Source organism: Pteropus medius, unplaced genomic scaffold (assembly GCF_902729225.1).
Source record: "Pteropus medius unplaced genomic scaffold, Ma_sr-lr_union100, whole genome shotgun sequence".
In the NCBI taxonomy this organism is placed as follows: Eukaryota; Metazoa; Chordata; class Mammalia; order Chiroptera; family Pteropodidae; genus Pteropus; species Pteropus medius.
The window spans coordinates 4806641-4832519 of NW_024351647.1; the positions used below are offsets into that span (position 1 = coordinate 4806641).

Sequence of the window (25879 nt, forward strand, 5' to 3'; positions counted from 1 at the left end):
TCAGTAAGCTGTTAAGTTACGCCTATCTAACCTTGACAAAATTCTGCTAATATTGATCCTTGTAGATTTCTATTGATAATATAGATCCTTGTAGATGTAAAAATAAATTGACAAATCAGAAGAGGCAGCAACTATTTATTAGATACTCATTTCTTTTATGCAGAATTCTTTGCTATCTACTATAGGATTGGTTCTAGAGCCACTGAAATGGCCTATGGTCTATTTTAAGACCGCTTCTCTTTTGCATTCTTTTCTACATAGTAATTTTGCAGGGAGATAAGGAGGGGAAGAAGAAACGCCATCATTTGATAAATAATTCATGATCTTCTCTTTTGAGCCTTTCACAATTTAGTTTCTTTAATAATATTTATTGGTCTCATAGTCATTTTTGTGATTTCCTTAACCCTCACCCAAGTTCTACTGATTTTGAGTGGCCATATAACCCAGGCCTGATTACAGAAGGCTGATAAGAATCAGTCTAGTGGACATCAATGCAGGATACTGTGATACTTTAAGACAGTGTTTCTTAATTGAGAGGGGAGAGGTGTTTTTGAACTCTGAAATTTTGTTCAAATTTTTTGTGTATGTAAATTTTTCTGGGGAGAGGTCCAAATTTTTATCATAATCTCACAGTAGTCTGTTCTCTGCAAAGTTTAAGAACTACTGTTTTAATCATCAATTGCAGGAAGCCTTGTAACCTGAGGAATCAATTCGTCCTCTGAGCCTGTAACACATAACAGTGCTATGTACTGTGAGGTCAGAGGGCCTTTTGCGGTTTTTAGTGAGTGAAGAGGAGAATGACATGAAGGTAGAACCTAAGAGTGGACAAGGAGGCCATGCATCTCTCAAAAAGGATATTAAGATCTCAAAGATAATAGAGTACAAAGTGGCATCTTAAAATTTCAGGAAAGAAGTGACAGGGACCAGAGACAGGGCAATAGGTTTGGATCCTGTATGTATTCTGGCTGGTTCTTAATAGGCCTTTGGATTTCATGTTGAAGGGGAGAAGGATAGAGATATAAAGGTATTGTTACTGATTTCTTCAAGTATAGCTTTCTTTTTCTTTAAATTTCACTTACGTTTAGTTACTCTTTGGGGTAGTTATAACATCATGTCTTGTTTTACCTAATTATTTGCCTATGTAATATAGATTCCTTGTTAGTTTATAACCTCTTGAAAGCAGGGACTATGTGTTTTTCAGCTTTGGATACTCAGTGGTACCTGTCATGGTGCCTTGTCTACATGAGGCACACAAAATTTTTTGTTGTATATTATTCTAAGGAAGCTGTTGAGAATTTTTATCATATCACACATTCAACTTTATGATGATCCAAGGGTGGAATTTCTCTCAGGACTTAGTCTTTATAATAGTTTGCTTTTTTATAAATATTGGACAGTTTTTATTGTATGGACACTGTAAATCATGCAGCTCATTTAGTTTCCTCTTTATATTGATTGCTAGAAAGCCGAGAGCCATGTGATTTGTTTCAATTACTTTTGTCTATTGTAATAATAATTGCTATTGTTTATGTAGCACTACTTTCTAGGCACTGTTATAACCTCTATACATTATATTCTACTTAACCCTTATATCAAACCAGGTTTATTACTCCTATTTTACAGATAAGTAAACTGAGATCCAGAGAAGTTTAAGTAACTTATCCAAGGTTACACAGCTACAAAGTGGCAGAACATGTACTTTTAATGACTGCATTCTACTGCCTACCAGCATTGCATTTATATTAATTCATGCAGCTATTACCATATAACAATGCATATATAGTATGTATATAAACCAATAAGTCATGTGTGACTTAACAGTGAGGCAGAGGGGCAGGCATGTAGTTTGTTAAGGGGAGGTTAGGGTTATTAAGATCAAAGTGATCTATCAGTGTTTGATCTCATCTCGTTTCAGATCTCAGAATAATTTTAGATCATTGCTACTCAAAGTGGGTAGTGTAGAGGCTGCTGCTAGTCTGTGAAGTGTTTGTTATTGGTCCAAGGTCAGCTATTTATAGAAATTGAAAATAAGCACTGAGAAACTTTTATAGTCATTTGAGGGTAATTTTATGTGTCGAATCTAACAATAAAAATTTTGCCTTGTATTATGTATCTTTTTTAAATTTAATTTAATTTTTTTTTGTAATTCATTTTAATTGTATTTTATAGAAGTTTTGGTCTTCAAAGGTTTAGAAATATTTTAAAAAGTGGTTCTTAACACAGTTTGAGAAGCACTGTTCTAGGTAACAGCTTTTCAAGATTTTAAGCTATTGTTTGTCTAAAAAGGAAAAAGATATGGCCTGCAGCTTGAAATTACATTCTAATTTAAACCTGTTTCTGAAGATGAATTAAGAATTAGTATATTTGGCTACTAGGCCAGGTTCTTGGTTCTCTGAGAAGAGGTCCTAAATTGAATGAACTTTTTGGGGCAGGGGAGCATTTTTCATTTTTTTCTTATACTTGGTACTTTTCTCAAGAATGACACATTTTAATTAAGTCCTTGATCCCAAATAATAGCATGAGGAATTTGTCCATCATCCACAGTTACAATCTCCTCCCTTGACTTATCAAAATAGCTAATAAGGCAATTCGATTTTTTTGTATATTCAAATTGTTTCCTGGAACAATAGACAAGTAAAAAGATGACAACAAAACATTGCTGATGATGCTAACTTAGTAATAGATTTTCCCATTTATGAAAAGCAAAGGTAGCTTCAGTGAGATAGTATTTGTAACACTGGTTTAGTTTTTAATTTTTCTTTTTGAGTGGGTTGGAAAGTCCCCTACAACAATGTAACATGTAAAATAGTCTAATGAAAAGTCACCAACCTTAATAAGTTCTTTCAGTGTCCATACAATCAATATCTCCTCTTTAAAATAATCTCTTTTTGGTGATCCTCTAAGGTAGTATTTGATAAGTAATCCCTAACTCTTTTTTTTTTTTTTAAATATATTTAAAAGCTGGCTTCCAAATAAAGAAATGGGATAAGGATATGAACAGGCATTTCAAAGAGAAAGACATTCAAATGGCCAAAAAATGTTCAACTTCACTAACTCAAAATTGCAGCTATCACTTTGGCAGGATTTAGTGATGATATTGGTTTTGGAGAAATGGGTACCTGCCAGCAGCCCTATGAATTGGTTCAGCCTTTCTGAGAGTAATTTGGCAGAACCCCTCAGACACAAAAGTACACTGTCTCTTTACCAAGCCGTTCTACTTTCGGGAATTTATTCTAAGGAAAAAATTAAAGATGTACTTGAAGATTTAGAAATGACCGGCAAACTGAATTACGTTGTATCCATGCAAAGGCATATCGTATATATAGCATCAAAAATGAAGTGCAGGAATACATGTGTATAAATTACTAAGAGAAGGAAATAGATTACCAAAAATGCTATATGCTATGATTACATTTTTGTAAATGTATTTGTATGCATATGAGAAGGTCCGAAGGATATAAAGTCTGTATGTAGACAGTATTGTTTGTATAATTTTTGCACATTTTTAAATTTTTATTTATTTATTTATTTTATGTAACAAGCATCCATTGCTTTTGAAACTTCTTTGTTGGAGATTTGGCCTCCATTTAAAAATGCACAGAATGGCATACAAGGAAAGGATACCTGATAATCAACAGAATGTCACCATTCCCCAGGTCCTTTTCTTAAGGTTCACCAGGAGCTTGTTTTTGTTTCAGAGCTGGTTCTTGAAAGCTATTTTTGAGTTTTTCTTCTTCTTCGTCTTCTTATTCTTTTTTTCCTGTAACAAATGCCTATCATTTTCTAAACAAGAAAGCCAGTGTCCCAGTTCGGTGTGTGGAGTTCTTTTCATTCACTTTCAACCCAGTTGTGTTAATATTGAATAAGCAGAGACAGCCTGACTGGTGGTGAAAGATGGTAGGCCAGCCTCAGGGCTTTTTCTAGTAAGCCCTAAACCTCTGATTGCCACGTTTTCCTAATTTCCCATTTCCAGGGCATCACTAGAGTGACCTCGATTGCTGAATATGATGCTCTGAATCTCAAAGATTTTCACATACATTTGGAAATGGGCAGTCAGGCGATTGTTTACAGGACTCCAAATGAACTGTGCACTCACAGCAAGTTTGATAAACACACATTTCCTCCTTTTATCAGTGAGATTGCAGAATGTGAAGTATGAGTTTCCAGTTTTACTCATTCCCCTCAACCCTTTTCCTGTTTAAAAACTTCGACATACTAATTGGATGCTGATCTGTCCCTGTTTTTTATTCTGCTTACTGGTAGTTGACGGCTTATTCCAATACCTACCTAAGCAAGGTTTGGCAGTCTTTCAAAAATAAACTTTCCACGTATTCAACTTAAAGGAGATTCATCCTAAGGAATGTAATGTGAGCACTAATTAACAGTAATGACTGGTAATCACTTTGCTTTTTATACTCCTTTAGGAGCACTGCTATTATCCAATGTAGTTAAGTAAAATGCTTGTATATGAATCAACAATGCTGCATCCTTTTAGCAGCTATTGCTCACAATCAAGCTTTGCATAAATTAGAGTTAACTAAAATTGATTTTGATATGCTATGTTTCTTTCTATGATAGTAAACTAAAATATCTAGTTAAATATCCTGAATATTAAAAAGACATTGCCTGATTTTTTTTTTTTTTTATGACAATCATCCTTATGGTAGATGAAAGGCAGAACTGCAAATAAATTTTCTCACAGGTCACATTTTCTCTTAGATTTCTTTGAAATTGCATCTGATGTACTCTTCGTAGTTACAGCAGCACTTTGATTTTGTTGTACGCATTTTATCAGATCAGTGAAAAGGAATAGGCTTATGTTTAATTTTTCTGAATTTGTGCATTTACTTGCCAGAAGATCTTACAGCTTCTTTAAATTATATAGCCCATGTATACAAATTTGGTTCATAGGATTGTGCATACGCTGTTCATTAAAAAGGGTTGGTTTATTATGTTTAGTGTATTATCAGACTATTTTAAAAGCTTTCTGTTTATTTACATGCATTCAACATACCTAAGACTGCCTTGCCTCAGGAGGAGGCTAAGCAAAACTCATAAATTAATAATTTAAGGGAGTGATACTCAAGTAGCATTTTGGTTAAGTTAATAAGTTAAAGCTTCAGAGTCAGTGCTGGCCACTTTAACAATGCTTTACTTTTTTGACTTTTAATTGGCTGAAAATAACTTGTTAAACTGGGGCTTTTGTAATAAAATGAAATCTACATAACGTATGAAGCCCCTTCCCCTCTTTTTGATTTATGGATAGGTTGACGTATTATTGAAGAATTTTTTAACACTTTCACAGTTCTGCACTTTGACTTCAGAGAAGGTGCTAATCTCTCTGGAAGTTTGAGAGTGACAAAATGAATTGTATAGTGTTTTCCTAGGGAATTTGGGATTCCTTAGTAGACATGTTAGTTTTATGTTGATTTATCTAACATGTGATTTGTTATGCATTGATGGAGTATCCTTCTTTCTCATTTTACATTTTATCTCTAGTTGCCGGGTCGTGATTTAACTCATATCGCTAATGTTAGTGTTTCTACACAGGTTCATCAATTAAGGACATTATTTTTAAATTACCAAAATAAAATAATTTAATTTCACTTTTACTTTTGTATCATTTTGTCAGAAATTTTAAATTTTGGTGAATGAATAAGTATAAACAATTAAGTGATAGTTTAATAGGAAGCTTTATATTTTATATGCTAGTCTTATAATACATTGCAAACGTACTGAAATCTTTGGCACTGTACTTAATTGAATTTAGTTCATAGAATATTTTACAGGAACGATGTGAGAGAACAGAAAATATATGGAAGCTTAATTGAATGCTCTCCATATGTAATTATGAGATTCGTGAATATTGTTGTATATAACTTATTTTATATCCCAATACTATTGCAGAATAACACAAAATGCATGCCTATGAGGGAAACTTGCTTTTTCTATTTTGCATTGAGTTTGAGTTTTTATGTATAATAAAGTTACATTTGAAAAACGTGAGGATTTCAGTTTTGATCCTTGTTTATTTTTTGTTTTGTTTTGTTTTGTTTCATTTTTTGCTGTATGTTTACTTTCATGTGAGAGTGATTGATCTGTAGCTGTCATTTTACCCAAATTGGGGACAAATGGAATTGGCCTTTTAGACAAAAGTATGCAAACAGCTGCATTCTTTCTGTTGATGGAATTATGAAAGGATTGCATGAGGTGCCACATTCATTTTGTTATTGATTGTGAAGAGGATTCTGCAATGGGGTACTGTTTCCATTGGATAAGGAGGTGCTATGATTAGTTACCTTTCTCATGAAAGCCCTACAAAGGGAAATGCAAAATGTGTGCAGTGCAGTGTTCTCAATTTGACAGTTGTTTGTGTTAAGTTTTTTTTCCCCCTTATTGAAGTCTACCCTATTTTAGAAAAACATACATTTTGGTTTTTTCCCTTATATTAGACTTAGTAGATTTCCATGCATTTGACCCTTTAAAGAAATTACATATTACAGACAGGTTTTCTAGGCTTCTATTGTAAAGCTTCAAAGCTGATGCAACAGTGCCCTCTATAGTCTTTTAGTGAGCAGCAGGTAAATATAGAAGATTCGAAAGTCAGGTAAGAAGTAGGATATTTAAATTTAATTTTTACTTGGACAAGAGACTCCTTTTTCCTAAGCAGACATTCTTGTTTCTCACTAGTGGCTTTACTTTAAACAAAGGGAACAAAAGACCATTCTGAATTTTCATTTAGAATTATTAGCTACCTCTTGTTACCCGGTGGTAAATCTCAAGTTTTATCAGACATTCATCAGAGTAATTTGAGATAGAAGGAATCTTACAAGCTATACTCTCTCTTCATGAAATATCTTTTTGAAGTCGAGTTCCAATAGGAGTATTTTTTAGAAATAATTTAGTTCTTTTGTACTCGTTTCTTCTATTTAATTAAAGCCTAAGTGGACTGCCTAGAACCTAACTTTTACTTGTTCCTGAATTGTATAACCCAGTCTTTATACATGACATTTAAATTCAAACCAAGGGAGTTACACAATGACTAGCATATTTGTCATTCGTTAGCATTGATTTAAATTTCAGATTTCTCTTCCTCCCTTTTTTGGTTACCTATTTGATTGTATATGTTGATAGCTAAATTTTTCATTGTAAAACACAACTTTATGTGACGTTATTAGATGATAATAAAAGCAGGCATTATATTTAGCTATGATTGGAAGAGTAAAGTTCTATGAGCTAAGTTTATTTTTCTTCTAAAAGTGTTTAGCAAAAAAGCATGGGCGCAGATCCTAGCTTCTCCATGTATTCATTATGTAATATTGAACACACTTCTTAACCTCTAAGCCTGCTTTCTCATCTGCAAAATGGGAACGAAAAGGTTTATCTTTTGAGGTTTTTTTTTTTTTCTAGGGATTAGAGATAAGTTAATTGGCCAAGTCATTATAGATGCTGAAATGGTAACTTTATTCCAAAAATCACAATGCGAAGGTAAATGGTGTTATTTTCTATGGGAAAGTTTTAATATAAATCTAGAACACAATTAATACAGTTTGGATTTTTAAAAGAATTCTGTCTCATAACTTCTGATGATTTATGTGAATCTGAAAGCTGGTATGGCATTCCTTGGTAATGCAGACTGACAAAGCGAGATATGCATTAACCTTCAATTCCCTATAGACTTCATCCCCAAACTCCATAAATAGGCCATGTTTATAAACTTTACTAAAATAGACATTTACTCACAAACCAATATTTGGCAACATGTGAAAAATGATAATGGAACTCAAATAAAAAAAAGAAGTCTCTTATTATTTTTCCCTTAGTGTATCTGGGATCACTTAGGATACTTTTCACTTAGCTGTGTTCTTAGTAGTAGATTAGAGCCCATATTCATATTTTCTAAGTAAGTGCATTTGTTTTCTCCCCCAAGCTAAAAAAACAAAACAAAACAGGTGATGTGTAATAATAGATCGAAGTGGAGCTTTTCTTGCAGAAGTGGAAATCGGGGCCTAAAGTTCCTCCCCTTTGAAGGAACACAGTTTAAAAACCACTTGATACTGCACTGTATATGTATATGTGTGTGTGTGTGTGTTCTCTCTCTCTCTCTCTCTCTCTCTTTCTCTCTCCTTCTGTGCAACAGCTTTGTTATACTTTGATTTAATTCAAAAAACCTAATTCTTTACCTGACACATAAAAGATGCTTAATTAATGTGTGCTGAAATCATGTGTTTTTATATATGAGGCCTTCCCTTATTGATATATATATGTGATTTGAGATACCATATATATTAAAATGTACAGTTTAATATGACAGTGTAGTATTACAGTAATTGTTTCTCTGTGAACCATTTAAAACAAGCACATATCCAGTGTAATTCATCAATTTAGTCTTTAAAAGTCAACCAGATTGTTGTAACTACAGATAATGAGAAATGAATAAAAAAATTCGGAACTTATCTTCAGGATGATTAAAAGCTGTCATATTATACAATAATGGATTTAGCTACAGATTCAGACATTTCAAATGACCTAATGATAAAAATAATCTTGCACAAAGAACTTCTGAATTGAATTTTTTCAACATTCAGAGAAACATTGTTTTTCTTGCATAGTTCTTATTTGTGCTTCATACTGACTTTGAATAACCTTGAATTTAATGTTAGAAGAAAACCACATATTTTTGGTATATCACTTGGATTAAAATCGAGAGCTGTGAAAGTACCTTTTTTTTATCATTATAAAGAAGGAACTAATGTTTTAAGCTGATAGAATGAAAATGAGCAGGTCCTTAATAAACCAAATGTGGTGGTTATTTTTAAAATAATGACCAGTTGCAGTAAGAAACATGTTTAAAATTAAATTTTGGTTTACAAGACTGACAAGATGCTGTCTACCAAAAAAAATGAATAAGATATTTTTTTCTTTGTAATGAAAGTACCAAATTAAGAATCTGCTTAATTAAAATAATGATAAATGTAGATTACATTACTGAGGACAGTGAAATACAGCTGCTCTGTCTACTGAAAGCCTGCATAATTTACCAAGACAGTACAAAGAAGCAATGGAACAGCCACTGCAGACTATTAGAGGAAATGTCCTGTTTATTCTACATACATTTCTTTTTTTAATTAAAATGTCAATGATAATTTTATAGCAGTTCTCAAAAAAAATCCTTCTTTAAATTTCTATAAGGTGGTAGAATATGAGACTAGATCATTACTTCTGCTGAATGAAGCAGATTAAACCTGAGAAAAAATAGCATTCTTTTTCTTAATTCGGTTTTCTTATTATCAGTTAATATTGAAATATGTAATGATATATTTTTTACTTGAGTTTTGCATGAAAAATGTGGCAAAATCTTTGAATATACATTTTATTTAAAAATCTTTTGGAGTCACAAACAAGATTTGGGTGCAACTATGTAATATTGCTTGCACATAAAGGTGTGAGTATGTATACTGTGGAATTCTCAAGATGGGCAGTCAGCTTTGGGTATATCAGGATTAGCTAGGTCATATTGCCTCCTCAACTCTATCACTGGGCTGTGATGAGGGATAAGTTGCCCGTGTCAGGATCTAGAGACCAAAAAGAGGTTGAGGAACACCTGTTTCACTGTATATTTTCATCTTTTACATTTAGTGATGACTAATGATATCTTAGTAATTACATATATTTAAGAAAACCAATATTGTATGTAATAAGAAATGTTGGTGAGTGTTTTTGTTTGGTTTTTGTTTTGCCTCCAAAGGATAAGTGGAAACTCTAAAGACAGACCGGTCTGTGCTTTAGGCTCTACCACATGCTGACTGTATAACCTTGGTTTAGTTAACTTCTCTAAACCTTGGTTTTCACATTTGTAAAGTGAGGCTACCTACATCATAGAGTTGTCATGAGAGCTTAATGGGATAATCCATGTAAAACATCATAAAAGAAGCCACAATAAATGTTAATTATTACATTATTGTTATTAATTAGTCACTAGATACAACATTTCTCTTGCATTGGAGCCATAGAGCATTATTCAAATTTAACTAACTTAATAAGATCATTGATATCTGTCATGGTTTATCTGTTGATCTAGTTCTTAGAGAAGTTAACCATGCCCTCTGCGTCTTCAGGTATAGTGTGGTAGATATCCTACTCCTCCTTATTTTGTCTTCAAGTATATTTTCTCATAGTGCTTCACATATCATTTTCTTTGTCATCGGTGAATATGATTTCAAAGTTTGTGAATTTCAATATGTCTGTTTTGCTCCAGCTTGTTACCAGAGTTGAATATTTTCCAGGGTTCAGTTTTTCTAAAGGGTCTTTCAGGTGCCCACTTGCTAAAAACTTCTTAACTAGGAAAGCTTTGTAGTGAGAAAATGGACACATCATTAAGATTTGAAAAGTTTTTATGAGAAAGCAATATCAGGAGAAACTTCTTCATATGATTTTATTCTATATGCTTTTTTCTCAGAGCTTCAATAAAATGATAAATAAGAGGTACAAAGATAAGAAGTCACTACATAACCATTATTCATAATGTTTACACATGCTGTATGCGTTGTAGAATAACATGTTTTGTTTTGTTTTGTTTTGTTTGTCTTGTGGTTTGTTTCAGGCTTTTTTCAAGTTGCTAGAGATGTAAATAATTAAGGCACAATGCCTGTCTCAAGGACTTAGCATTTTGAGTTTTAAGGGAGAAAGTTAGTGCTATGTATTTATCAAAAGTGTTTGTGATGATTTCTCACTCTTTTAAAATTTCATATTTCCTTTAGTGTACCTCTTTGTTCTATGACTTAGTGTTCATTCTTCCTTGTCTGGCCATTATCATTGTTTCTTCTAAGAATCTGGTGGTCTTTAAGGCTCAGTATTGTTCTATCTGCCTGCTTGGGAATTATACTGATGATTGTTGCTTTAGCTTATAATTTTGGTTAATATCTTTAAATAATTTATCAGTTTATTCTAAACCAATTTAGTCTTAGAGTTTCTAGGTTTCTTCTCTGCCCTGGTCATCTCCAATAAAGAGCAGATAATTTGAAAAAAGTGAAGCTTGATTTCTTTCGTGCTATTGCACATATAGTTTCTTCTCAGACTGTTACTTACGTATATATTTGACAAAAGAGTGCTATATACTAGGTAAAACTAAATTAGTTTGTGAAGAATTTACATACTTTATAAGATACCAAACTTAATGTGATGCTTTCTGCTTCATGGTTAATTGATAATTACCAATTCCTTACTGTGTGAAAAATCACCGCATTCACTGAATTCCCTATTTTATAGAACAGATTTAGTGTGACTGCTCTTTGCCCCATGTTTTTATTGACTTGGAATCAATTGAAGTGGAAATGATTATGAAGCATTTACAACCAAGCAAAGTTAAGGGAAAACATGGTAAGTTACAACTTTTACTAATTAACATAGTAGCTAAAATATTGTTTTAGAAGAGACATAGCTTGTGAATTATATGAGTATTTGAGTAAATAATTTTCATTATCTGGACAGTTTAAAGATGTGTTTTAACTGGATTTGGCAAAAGCAAAAAAAAAAAAGCAGTGTTTGTAGCTATTGACTTTGGCAAAAACAAAATGAGGATCTATAAATTTTGTTTTGTTATAATTCGATATGATTTAATAGTAACTAGTTTCTTTCCTTATATTCAACCTAGGACTTAGAGTAAGACTCCTAAAACTAAGTGTTGTTATAATTTATTTTCTTAACTTATTTACTGCAATTATTTGACACTTTGCACAATAAAAATAGCTTTGGCATTGATGATATTCCCTTTCCTTTCTTTGTCTACTTATTAGGTTCTAATAGGTCTGACTTTTCTGCATTATTTTTTGTTGTTTTATGCTTAACTATCTATTCTTTTCATCTGTCTCCTACCTCTCATGTAGCCCTAAGGAAAAGCTTCTTTCTTCTGATACTAGGTTCTTCATGCTCCTCTTGCAGACATACATAATTTCTTTATTTAATGGAATAGCTTCATCGTAACCTTGCAGTATTTTCATTGTTTTTCATGTCTTGTTTTATCTAAATCATTACTTAATTTTCTTTGATACTTATAATAATTATGGTTTTTAATTAAACAAAATACATAAAAGTATAAAAATATGAAGATCTTAACTTAAAATTCAATCATTAACATTTTGACATATTTCCATACACATATATTTAACACATACGTAGACATACACCCATGTGTTTGCATGTGTGTGTAAACATTTTTGTATATAACTTTGTACACTGCTTTTTTAACTTAAAATATCAGGAGTATTTTTCCATGCCATTAAAACCTCTTTATGAACATAATTTAATGGCTACTTAATATTCCATCATGTAGCTGTATAATTTCCTTAATGATGCCTTAATTTTGTAAATTAGTTTGAATCTAATTTTTCCTATAAATAATAGCACTTTGATGTGAGTGCATCAATTATTGTCTACATTTAAAAAAAAATTAATTCCTTAAGATAGATTTCCAGATTTAGAATTAGTGGATCAAAGGATATGATTATTTCTCCAGCCATTGGTACATATTGCCTAGTTGATTTCTATAAACACTATACCTGTTTATGCATGTATTATTTATATTTTGAAATTCTAAGTCTTTGTTTAATATACATGAAGCCTCAACTTAAAAGTCTATTTTTACAGTTCCTGGCATTTGGTGAATATAAGCTGGGAGTAGCATTCTGTCCATCTTTGACAGCATTTTCTTCTTGGGGGAAAAAAAAAAAAACAAAGAAATATGTGTTAGGGCAGCTCAGTCATGTAATGTAAGGCACAGGGTGATTTTTTTCCCCCATTATTGTGAGAAGTCAGTTTCCAATGATTTAATGGGGCTACATGCAATATATGACCAGCTGCAAGGAGTGCTGAATTTTAATATGCTGTATACTAATAATATGCCATGAGCATGAACATAGATACAGTTATAGATACATATATATTATTTTTAAACAGGTACATGTGTAATATTAATTATATATAAATATATTAAATATAACTCATTTTTTCCTGGAGGTTATATTTTCTGACTAGCCACACTGTGTTTTCCTCCTGAATATCAACTAGGTAATTTTCTATTGGCATCATTAGTTTGGCAGTATTTGGAAATAATTTCTAATTTTCTCTCATCAAATAAATGATGAAGATTATAGTAGATCGATCATTTTGGGTATGTATTTTTAATATCAAATGTAATATTTTAGGTATATTTTACATTCTATAAATTACTGCAGGTTTAAGCCATTACTTTATGTCCACTAAATGTCCCATAAAAAATATCTTATGCGTCTCCTTTTTTTATGAACTTGTGTTATTAATGTTGATTATTTGTATTATGTCATTAAAAGCAAGCAAACTGTAGTGCTGCTATTTTGAATTTAGTTAGTGGACTTTGTATAATAATTTCAACAATAATAGTAAGTTCATTTGTAAGAATAAAACAATGTTTATGGTAATTTTTACTAAACTTATACTAAAAGAATAATAGATCACCTTTTTAGTATTATAACTACCTTTTGCTGTTGGTTTCCTTACTTTCTTAAAACTAATTAGGGAATATTGGCTTCTATGATATATTTTGTTTTTTGTCTTTTAATCCTTAGTTTTTGGTAGTTTCTCCTTAGTGATATGAAAATCATTCCCACCATACCGGCTGTGGCAAATGTGTGTAAGAGGGAGTGTTGGGAGTGCTCTTGAGAGGGTATATTGCTGCTCTTCTCTAAGCTGTTAGGTTCTCTTTGTTTCTTCTGCTTTTCAGCTGTAAAGACATCTCTGTAAATACACACTATTCTACACTTTCATGATTCCATTCTCTGCTTATTCTTTTTCCTCATTCTCATTTTGTCTTTCACTCTTCCTCTTTCATCTCTCAAATGCATCTGTGCATGCACATCACATATACATGAATTTTCAAGTGTTAAAAACAAAGATTGCAGGATCTAGATCTAATTTAATTACTGAAATTTTACTTATATTTTCTTCATTTCTCTTTTATTGTTTAAATTGAGGTCATCCGTAATATTTGTATTTTTGTCAGCACAGGCTTTTCTGTCCTTCACTGTTTTATGTCTCTCCATGAAGAAGAAATGGTGGAACTAGAAAAACTCTTAGACCAGAGCTTCTCAAGCTTTAGTATGCATAAGTCATCTGGGCATCTCATTAGAAATTCAAGTACTGATGCAGTTGGTCTGGGTGGAGCCTGAAATTTTTTTAATACATCCCCAGGGGGATGTCAGTGCTGCTGGTCTGAAGCCACACTTTGAGCAGCGAGGTTTTAGACTGGTTGCATGCTAGCTGAGAGTATCATTTTTTTTTTTTAGAACAGGAATATGTGAGTTTAAAAGTCACTTTCTTCACGTATTAGCTAAACTATGAGTCTAATAACTACAAGGATGGGAGGGGTTACATTTTCTTTTAAAACAATTTGTCGTGTTTCTACAGTTGTTCTCCATTTTAGGCAGAAGTAAAGCACTGTGATTTAAAAGATCCATGTCTTGGATCTGTGATGATCCCATATACAGCTTCCGTAATCTAGTTTGCTGCTTAGTGTAGACTAATGATGACATGTATCAAGGTTTATTTTTGGTGATTAAATTTTATTATATGCCATCTCCAGTTGATAGTTGGAAAACTTTTCTGCTGGGAGTTTTGAGAGTAAGGGCAAGGGTTGGGATTTGAGAGCAGGGCGTGGAGACTCTAGTGTAAATGAGAATTAAGTTGTTTCAGAGAAATGTTTTTACTCTTTCTTACCCCTGTGGTTATCACTAAGAGAATCATGGACAACTGGATTGAAAGTGAGAAAATCACCCAATACATATGAGTTGCTGTTCGTGTTTATGGTTTTAAGTAAAATGTCTTTTATGCACTTTAAATAAAGAGATCCACACACTTTCCTGTACAAAAACGGACAGCTATCTCTTCAATAAGGATGTATCCGAACCTATAGCAAAGTGGTTAGAAGATGAGCCAGTTTTAGAAAGGAGATGACATGGCCAAGTTCTACAGGTTGGCCCATTATTTGCAGTCTAGTAGTCAAACATGTCCACCATCAAAACCACCTGCATCTTTAAAGCTGGTGATTGTAAAGTATCTTGGTTTACAATATTGTTGGGGAAATGATAAAATTATCTATTATGATTGCTTCCCAAGATGGCAGAAGCCACTTACTATGAAGCTACTTTATACAAAACATGAAGAAAGAAAGGTGAGAAGGAAGTCTTTCTCTTGCCAATAAGCACTGTGCTTGAACATTAATTGTATTTTAATTTATGACAAAGAAAATTGCATCCAGCATGGATTTTCCTTTTTTAAACCTTTTCAAATATTATTTTACAACTAGATACCACATTTAAGTTATATTTTCAATCTTATTATCTATGTACTTTCAATGAATATAGATTGCCCTTTCTTTAGTAAGTCTACATTTAAAAAGCTTATGTTTTACCATAATATAGTAGAATTATTTGTGGTAATGTTACAAGTCTCTAAACTGCATGAACATTATCCTGCTGTTTTATTGTTTTATAATGTAAAAGTAAATGCAAGCATTAAGAAATGTGCAGTGCTGTCAGACTCCTTCAGGATTTAAGAAAATTGCCCCAACTATTGAAGAACTGAAAATAATCTTTCAGGTTGCAAAGAGCAATTGTTATAACATTGCCTAGCATTTTGCTTTCTTTTTACTCTAACCATGTTGGTGATTTGAATCAATGCTGAAGAAACTCAAATTCTATTTGCTTTCAATAAACTGCTATTGCCTTGTAAGAATTACATATCAAACAGTATGGTTAAAAAATAAGAAGAAAACAGAGGACTCATTTTAACATTGCATAAGCCTAAATCATAAATCTGTTTCTTGTAGTAGTGAAAATTTTGCAGCCCAACTTTTTGATTCAATGTGTGAATTTGGTATAATAGGAACAAATAGTATGTGTTAATCACAAAACTGTGGAATTATGTTGCGATGCAAGCTCTTCATAAAAATGACACAAACATACAAACAAAATATTAAAGCCATACCTTCCAGAAAAGTTGTCATGAAGCGTTTTGGATTTTTAAAATGTAAAGAAGAAGGTAGGTATTCCTTATGGTTTTAGCCTTTTGTCCTATGTGTTTAAAAATATTTCCATTTAAATGCAGATTTTGATTTTCCATCTGGGACTAGGTGGAAGCCATTCTATTACATTACTAAAAGAATAATCCACTTTAACACAACATTTCTCCCTAAAGGGATGGTCTTTTCTAGTCATAAGGTATTATTTTTCTCAGAATGATATTAACATTCATGATGTAGCGATTTTATCTTGATTTGAAAGATGTTTTGTTCTGGCAGTAAAAGGGATTAGGAGAATGTCCTTTGTATCCTGTTTCTAAAAAAATAGCCTTACCTTGCTCAAGATTAGTTATTAGTAATTTTCAAAGTGTTTGGAGGTGGGTTTATGATTTATATTTTTATAACATAAACACAAATTTTTTTAATAGATTAAGTAGCATGTTGGAAATTTTCTGAACGTGTTATAATAACATTTTTTTGCATTCATTTTCTTTATGCCTTGTAAAGAAGCTTTTTGGGTATATAAGAAAAGTGTTAGAGCAACTAGCCACTGCATTCAATGGCATAGATGTGTTGATTTTGCCTCACAATCTAAATTTATTAAAACTTTAAGATAAAGAGGGATTACATTAATTAAATGGAATGTCTGAGAGAAGAAAAAAGGCTCTGAAGGCCTCTCTGCTATTCGTTGGGCAAAGTCTTGGCGTGCAGAATGTAGCTATCCAAGGCTTAAAGCACGTTGAGACCCTGTGTGGGATGCCAGCGCCATACCCCTAGGCGTGCTGTCATTCAGCCGACAGATTAATTAGCCAGAGGCTGCAGAGCCTCGTGCTTTCAGTCAGCCCATTCTTGAGGCAGAAAATACAAGGTTTTTAAAACCTTGAACATTCAAGAAAAGTTTTTTTTTTTTTTCCTTAACAGAATCAAAGTGTATAGTGACACTTTTTCTGGGAAGTTTCGTGTATACATGTAGAAATATATAATTACACACACACATATATATATTTCTTTTTACATGAGGAAGTGATTTTAATGGATTAAAACTTTAAAATTCAACGAGTATGACATGTATAGCCCCCAAAGAGGATTTTTCTAATGTCTATGTACATCCTTAAAACTTCTTAATTAATGATTTATTAAATCACATGGGTACCAAGCTCAATTATGATTAAGACTTCTGAGGTTTCAACAGAATCAAATTTAAAAAACACATTTATATATCTGACTGATCACAAACTATGCACATTCAAATTTTCATTAAGATCATTTTTTATCTTCACAAGGGCATTTCTTTTCATACATATATAGAAAGTATTTTGAGATGAATAAAGATTTTTACACTATAGTGTTTTTTTAAACAATATTAAAAAAATAACTTTTAACATCTTTATAAATGAGTACATGAAATTTGTTTTTTTCTTTTCAATTTAGCTTCTTTTATAATTATATTAAGTGTTATTAATAGTTCATAAACTATTAATAAATGATAATTTCCAAATATAGAACAAAGTCTATGTTGATAAGATAATGTTTTATTTGTGCTTTAAAATTAGGAAAGAACAAGGAGATAGCTAACTGCAAAAAGAAGCTTGTTTTCATTTTAATTTTTTTAGCAGTATAGAATACAACTTCCTCCCCCACCTCCAAACATCCTGACACTGTCAATTTTTTAGCGTTCTCACTGGAATTTATTTTGTTGTAGTAAATAAAAGACAAGTCATTATTAAACAGATTTTGCTGTTAATTCAATGTCTGATTACCCTTTGCCATAGGTACTTTTAAGGGCTTTTATCCAAAATAAAATTCATTAAAAATGCAATTAAAAAATCTATTGTTAATGACTGCTTGAGTGACTGGCTCATAATTGGCTCATTACAATAAAAAAGCAACTGTTTAAAAATCTTGACAATGAGATACAGTACAGAGTGAACACTTCATTGTAAGACCCTATGTGATTACAGGATCCTGAAGGTGAAGCTGAGAAGCATGTAAATCTGAGACTCCAGCATAGCTTTCTCTTTTACATTAGTACAGTAAGTTCAGGTCATGACCTAGCATGAGCTGTCAAAGTAGGAACCCCTCTTATTTACAGTGTCCCATACTGAAGAGTAAACTTAGGTAATATATTCCACTTAAATGCTAGCACTCAGACTCTCTTTTGTTTCCCTTCCCCAGAAATCTTTTCAGTTGACTTAGATTACAAAGTTGTAATCAGGAAATCTTTAGTTCTGTTGGGGCTAAACTAACAAAGACAATATTGTCATACAAGCCATTATTATTATCTGCCTTTTTGTTAATGCAGGAAAGCACGTAAATAGCTCTTTTTCATGCCACAGAATTTTTGTTTAAGCATTCCTAGAGATTTTTTTTATTCTAGTATTTTGGTGATTTAATATTTGTATTAAATTATTTTAATTATTTTTAATTAATTGATTTTTAAACCATAGGTCCTAAGTAAGCTAAAAATGTAAATGGTGATGCAGGAAGTAAATTATTCATGATGAAGTTTTCCTTAACAAATGAAAGTTTTATTTCTCTTTTTGTGTTTTGGACTTTACATGTAGTTTTAATGATGAACTTTGTGATGTCAAACATCAGCTGTTTTCTATAGAGTATAAAATTTTAAAATACTGACAAATGTAAATAAGAATGGTCATTAAATTTCTGCACAGAGTTCCACCTTTGAGGCAAAAGCCTAAATTTGAACAGTAGTTTAAAGGGCTTCTTTAATGAGCCCTATATTTCCAAAATGCTTTTCCTGTTTGAGGCTAGAAAAACAGTAAAAGTTTTAAAGACTGACGACTCCTGCTTTTGTTTAGTCTACAACAGTGATAATTAATGTTGCTTTTGTGTTCTGATGAGTGACTTAGGTGTAATTTTTCATTACATGTATTAAAAGTTGAATTATTTTGAACTCTGAACTTAGACCAGCCCATGTGTGAACCTTAGCGTATAAGCAAGACAGTAACTTCAGCAGCAGAATTAGTCAAGACCACTCACATTATTAAATGCAGTCAAAGAATGTTGATATTAGAATTTATATAAATTAGAAAAAAAAAACTCAACTGTTTTTAAAGAAATAAAACACATTTAATTGACTTCATTGTAGCTTGTAACCAAGCCTCTTGAGTATTCTATCATTGCTCTGCTTGTGCTACTTGCATTCCTCTCATCACCTTATTTTATAACCTTTACATTTTTATATTCTCAGTCGAATTAAGAGGAAATGACTGCAGAGGAAACAACCATTTAAAACATACCGGAAATCACATTGCTTTATGGTTGAATTTTTCTTTGAAGATCTACTTAATGCAGTTTACCTTTTCTTTTATAAGCAACTGAGCAATGCATTTCCCACACTTGTGGCTCAGTGAGACAGCTTCAATATACCTCATGCTTGTATTCAGTTGCACATTTAAATTGATGCCTTTGTGATTTATAATTGTAATTTAATAAACCATTTAGTAAATTCTATGGCTGTGTCATGCTAGTGCCAAAATATTTTATACATCTAGGAATTAGTGTGGTGGAGAAAACTATTGAAACTAGCACTTCGGTATTTATTTCATAGGGATAGTTTGTAATATTTATAATTTGATAGCTATTCATGATCAAGTCTTGTGGCTTGGATACAGGCCTAACATTTATGACTTCTTTTTGTCTTCATATATTTTATTATTTTCTCAAAGATTGCTTGTATAGATGGTATAGTTATTTGTTCACTGGCACTTACGAAAGAGAGTCTGTATCCTCTGTATATGTTGCTAAGTTTTCAGCATTTCATAGACAAATAATAATGAAGATTATGATGTCTCTTGTGATTATTAATTTATCTTCCCATGTCCAGGTTTTGTTGATTTTGAATATTAAAAAAAGAGCTACATCTTTTCATTCATCAGATGTGTTCTGAGTGACTGCTGTCTTCTGGATACTGGATACAAACATCAATAAGAGAATGTCCCAGCTCTCTAAGAGCTTATAACCTAGATTACTAATGACTGTACAGTTTTATATTGTGATGATAGTTATTTTATTTTTAAAAACATATTGTGAGAATATAGGAGTAGGAAAGATAGATTTGGTTTTTATCTGGAGAAGGGGCAGGACGGGCAGTTGAGAAAATACAAATTAGTAAGGATCATCAAGAAGAGAAGATAAAGAATGACTTCCCAAACTGAAAGAATGTTTTGTGTGGAACATGGGATGTGACAAACTGTAGTACTTACTTCTCAAAGTTTGTTGATTAAAGGATATGCAAAAGTATGTAATGCCAGGAGTAAGAGTGAGAAGGTAATTTGGAAGCAGGTTGTGAAGAGCCTTGTATGCCTTGCTGAAGAGTTTGAAGACTCCATTCTGTAGGTAATGGAGAGTCATTAAAGGTTTCTAAGTTAAGAAGCAAAATAGATTTGTATTTTGTAATATAGAGGAAACATAAGGAGAGAAGAAATGGAAGCTAGCTCTTTCTAATATATTAAGATTAAAGTATCTCAAAATAGAAAATAGGGAAACTAAGGGAAAATCAAGACTGGATAATTATCAGCATATAATTAATAATCAAAGTATCGTGTGTAAATATGCTCACCCAAGGGATGAAGTAGTGCACAGTGGGAAAGAACGTGGGTCCTGGTGCCTAGCTTTCCAGCTGTCACTTACTAGCTATATGACTTTGGGCAAGTAATTTTAACTCTCTGTTTCCTCAGTTCCCTCTTTCATAACATGGAGATAAAAACTGCCTACCTTATAGATGTGCTCTAAGGACTGAATGAGTTAATATAGTGTTTATTACTTGTAGTATGAGTAGTAATATGCTATTATTTAAGAGTAGGGTTTTTTCCCATGAAGCGTTTTGATTAGGAGGAAGAAATAGCTAATTAATAGAAGGAAAGAGTTGTGTAAAATGAGAGAGATTGAGATGTGTTTATAAGTTAAGAAAAAGTAGCCAATAGAAAAGAAGTTATTGAAAGTACAAGTGATTGTATAATATCCAAGAAATTATGGAAGTGATGGTGTGAAGAGCACAGGTTGCTAGGTTAGCTCTGGACAGAAGAATGTAGATATGTTTACAAAAGAGAAACAAGGATAAAGGACTGTCTACCCAACAGCTGCTATTTTTCTCTGTGGTCTTAGAGGCAAGACTATCTAGCTCAAATAGGTGGAAATGATAGAAGTAATTAAAGGATTTGAGGACAATTTTAAATATTTGGAATGATCTCTTAGAAGAAAGGAAAAAGGGATTGACGATTGCCAAACTACCCAAAGCTCATGTTTGGTTGGAAATCATAAAATTGAAAAGGAAATAATCTTTTAAATTTAACTTTAGTTAAACTGAAAAGAAAATTAGGAATGTTTGATAGATCACTTTTTAGGAATTTACCTACTTATATCAAAGATAAGTAATAAATATTTTATTATGGAATATATAAATAAAACATTCTAGAAAATGCAGATAATAATTGCTAAATAAGATTTCTATGAGAATAACCTTCCGAACTTCAGAGAGGAGAATACAACATTTATATGAATTTACATGAATATAGCTCCTCAAAGGCTACATTTTCTAGGCAACAAACAACAGATTATACAGACACTTCACGATGGTCACTTATCGTGATGTATCAGTGATGAAAGAATCACACGCCAGAAAAAAATTCATAGAATCAAATAGCCCTCCCACTCTAGTATTAGTGATGACACCAAGTAGATGATGACACTGCCTACTTAAACGAATTAACAAAATGAGATATCCATAAATAAGTGTCTGCACAACATAGTGTTGCAATTTTTCTTTATTTTGCAAGTTATTTCAAGAGTTATTCCAATTAGCTTTTTTATTTTTCAGATATTCCTTTTTAAATATAAATCCTATATTTTATAAAGTAGTTTTTTTTATTTTTAGAATTGAGAATAACCTTTAAAATACTATCACTAAATTTACATTAATTTATACTATAGATGATCAATAAATACCCCAATGTCAACTGCTTAGTCTTCTTTAACTGTTGAGAAATGTAGTGTTTATAAGTTTGGATTCATCAATAGAAAACAAAACTAAATGGGAGATTATTTGTCAAGGGAACAGTGGTTAGAAATAGTAATGTAGAGATTCTGGTAATGTCTGACTTCCTCCCTGATAACTACCTAGAGTCTAATTTAATGCTTAATTTGTCTTTTTTAACTTGATTTAGGGAAGTTTCAAACATGTATAAAAGTACAGAGAATAGCATTATGAATCCCCTGTAGCTATTCCCCAACTTTAATAATTTTAGCTCATGGAATATTTCATTTAAAGTATATAGATTCTTGTGATGTTTTATTGTAATTAGCTATATCTTAATTATAAATATAGAAAAGTCCAGAGTAGCATTTAAAATTAAGTATCAATTTGCATAAAAAGACTTTGAAGAAGTTTTTTCCCCTATACTCTAAATGAGCATTTTTTTTAATAGGCTAATTTGGCCTTTTAATAGGCATCAGCAGTATTGAGCAGCTGCCCTTTTATAAGAAGAATTTCGTAAGCAGGATTCTATAAAGCATCTTTGTCTCTTAGTTTTGCTACTCAAATATTTCATTATCTACAACTTTAGTACAATGAAAACAATGTAAATGAGCATTTTAGAGCCATTGTTTTTATTTTTTCCAGTTAGAAAATTAAAGCATCATAATTCTAGGCTATTTATCAAATGAGATTAAAGTCAAGTGAAGAATATCTACCATGTAGGTGATAAGGACATTTACTTATAAGGACATAACTTATATTGGGAATACTAATTTAAATTGGGTGAGTTAGGGTCTGACTTGAGAGTGTCTTTGACCCATTGAATAGTCCTTATCTTGGCTAGGAAAACTCTGAGAACTGTTTTAAAATACAACCACCCTTAAAAGTATATGAATAAAATTAAAAGCAGAATTACTTTCTACTTTTTCTCCAGAAGAGAAATATAGTACCTTTAGTTTCTGAAGTTTCTTTATAAAGGAAAAAAAATATGATCAGAATTCTATTTCGTGGGTAACCTTTCAGGAACATATTTATTTATTAAAAAAAAAAATGTATGAAGAAACAAACAAGTGCATCAACTTTCCAGTACCCAAATCAACTCAGTGGTTCCTAAAATTTTTTCTCTGTGTATAACTGAGACTATGCTTTTGTTTTTCAATAGGAAGCTGAAGAAAAGTTATAATATGCAACTAACTTTTCATCTTTTATATGAAACATGAAGAGTTACACTTGTCGGAAATTGACTGTCAGCAATTTAGAACAAGGGTTCCCAACCCCCGGGGCCATGGACCAGTACTGGTCTGTGGCCTGTTAGGAACTGGGCCACACAATAGGAGGTGAGCAGCAGGCAAGCGAGCAAAGTGTTATCTGTATTTGCAGCTCTCCGCACGCTAGCATCACCACCTCAGCTCCACCTCTGATCATCAGGCATTTGATTCTCATAGGAGCACCGGTCCCTGGTGCCGAAAAGTTTGGGGACCACTGGTTTACAGTACTAATTGAGTTTTTGACTAAGCTAACAGGAAGACTGTTCTGGCATTCATGAGCATGACTATGCTCAAAAATTAATAAGATTAATAAGAAGCATGGTTTTCAACAGAAAGTGACAAATGTGAAAGGACGCTTCTGTGTTTTACCATGTCTTAGGTTGTTGTTATTATTATTATTATGGAATTAAAGGAAATATCTTTTGATAAGAGAATGGGCAATGAGACAGGGATTAAAAAAAGAAGAAATAAGTGGATAGTGTTCTGAATGGAGAAATTCATATAATATATAATCGAATTAAGCCCCATTTTATTTAAAGTTAAAAATTAGTTATCACGAAAAGAATACATGCTGGCTTGCAGTTTAATTCTAATAGAAACAAAAGCTAAAAAATAGATATCAGATTTGAGTGGGCATGGTGCCTTGCTCATATTGGGACCCCCAGTTATCTGTTAATAGGTTGGTAGGTAGGTACGTAGGTAGATAGATAGATAGATAGATAGATAGATAGATAGATAGATAGATAGATAGATGCATGCCAGTGAACAAGCAGTGGGAGTTTAGCCTTCACGTAAACAAGTATGTGGTAAAATAACCAATGCTGCTTGTAGAATGATAGGTTATCATTTAAATCATGAGAGGGATCCCCAAGTGAATATATACTTATTCAAAAAATTGCCCTAGCACTCTCACTCTCCTTGATCACTAGATGTCATTGCCAGCAGGTGCAATTCTGAGAAAAGGTAGTGAATATCTAATAAAATTGACTTGGATCATATTGAGCTCCTTGTTAGTATGCTCAAAACATTTGCAAGATGGAGAGCATAAGCATCAGTGAACCGTTCATTGACCATAACGATATAATTTGACTTATGGAAAGTAAAAAGTTTGGCTGAGAATAGGAAGCTTCTGAAAAGGGAAAACCCATCACCGTCCTCCAGGGTAAGATACATCGGCATCATATGGAGTGGTTACGACACTGATTATGTTGTGATGTACACTGATACATTTATTATCCTGAAAAAATAAAAGGTTTCCTTAAAGAATAGGACCAAAATGTTCCTCATACTTAGGATAGAATTGAACCTAGAAAAATATGACAACTTCCTTAAAATTATTATCTTCACCTCTTATCAACTTCTTGACCTTTTTGCACTGTGGAAAGCAAGCCGCATCATTACAGTATGTGACCTTGTTGATACCCAGAAGACTAAATGGTCCCTTTAGCAAGCTGTTTGATATGGGCATGTTATTGCCAGGAACCTCATTCCTGCTTCTGTTGACACTGCTGCTGCCAGCTATTAGCAAGGAACTTCCTGAGCTAAAGGGAAGCACGCCAGCATGACACCTCTACACCTATGTCTACCAGGCAAACCTGTCAAACACAGTGGCTAAAAAGTGATAAAGCAAGCATCTGCCAGACCCATGAACTTGTGATTCCACTGCTGTGATTAGTATTTCCCTTAATACTTAAACAAGTTTTCTTATTGGTATGCCAATGATTTTGACCTTGACAAACATGCCGTTGACATTAGGGACCTAGAGCCTTTATCTCTATAACAACAGCCAGGGGACTCTCTCTCTTAACTCTTCCCTCTTATTCTCAAAGACACAGTAGAAATATTCTCATTTCACACCTAAACCTTTTACCAGGTTTCCACAGGGGTTGGGTAGGGGACAGAGATATTTCTGTATTCTGTGCCATTAATAAAATTTGCACTTGGCCTAAATTTGATAGGTTGGAACAGAGGATGTACAAACATCAGCCTAATATGCATTTGTAACCAAAAAGGTAAATTATGTCCTGTAACCATTAGAAAAAGAACTTGAGGGGAGAAAGGGAAGGGAGGGAGGGAGAGAAGACTTTTATTTGGTTATAGCCATAGCATCTCAAATGAAACTTTGTGAAAAGCAAAGGAAATTGGAAAGAATATGAGAAACATGAACCAGTTCTTTCTATATTTGCTATTCTACAACTGGCAAGAGACAAATTTAGGAAAATAGAATTATATAAAGTGACTTGCTCAAGGAACAGCAAACTACTAGAACTCACTACTTTAAGAGGTGCAACATGTAGGATATTTTGTGCAGCTTTAAGTGCTCAAGCCTATATATTAACACATAAAAGCATATAATAAGATACAAAATTACGCATATATTTTGACAACATCTGTGTAAAAACATAGATGAACGGTATGAATAGAGCCCAAAAAAGACTATAACATAAATGAATTTGGGCTGCATTACTTGGAATGTTAAATTGTAATGTTAGACTTGGCATCGTGAAAAAAAATTACAACACATTAGGAAGTGTCTGTTGTTTGGAATTATATAGGAATCATTAA

General features: G+C 32.4%; 1 protein-coding gene across 2 annotated transcripts in view; it reads left to right on the forward strand.

The window, feature by feature from the left end:
• Nucleotides 1-25879, forward strand: part of DPH6 (diphthamine biosynthesis 6) — a 139021-nt gene that overhangs the window by 20399 nt on the left and 92743 nt on the right. Inside the window, exon 4 of one of the 2 annotated variants that reach the window (XM_039843966.1) lies at nt 3974-4359. The exons of the other annotated variant lie outside the window; for it this stretch is intronic. Within the exon in view, the coding sequence (XP_039699900.1) occupies nt 3974-4159 (186 nt within the window). The 3' untranslated portion in view covers nt 4160-4359. Of the gene's footprint in view, nt 1-3973; nt 4360-25879 lie in introns of those variants that run through there. 2 annotated transcript variants of the gene reach the window in all.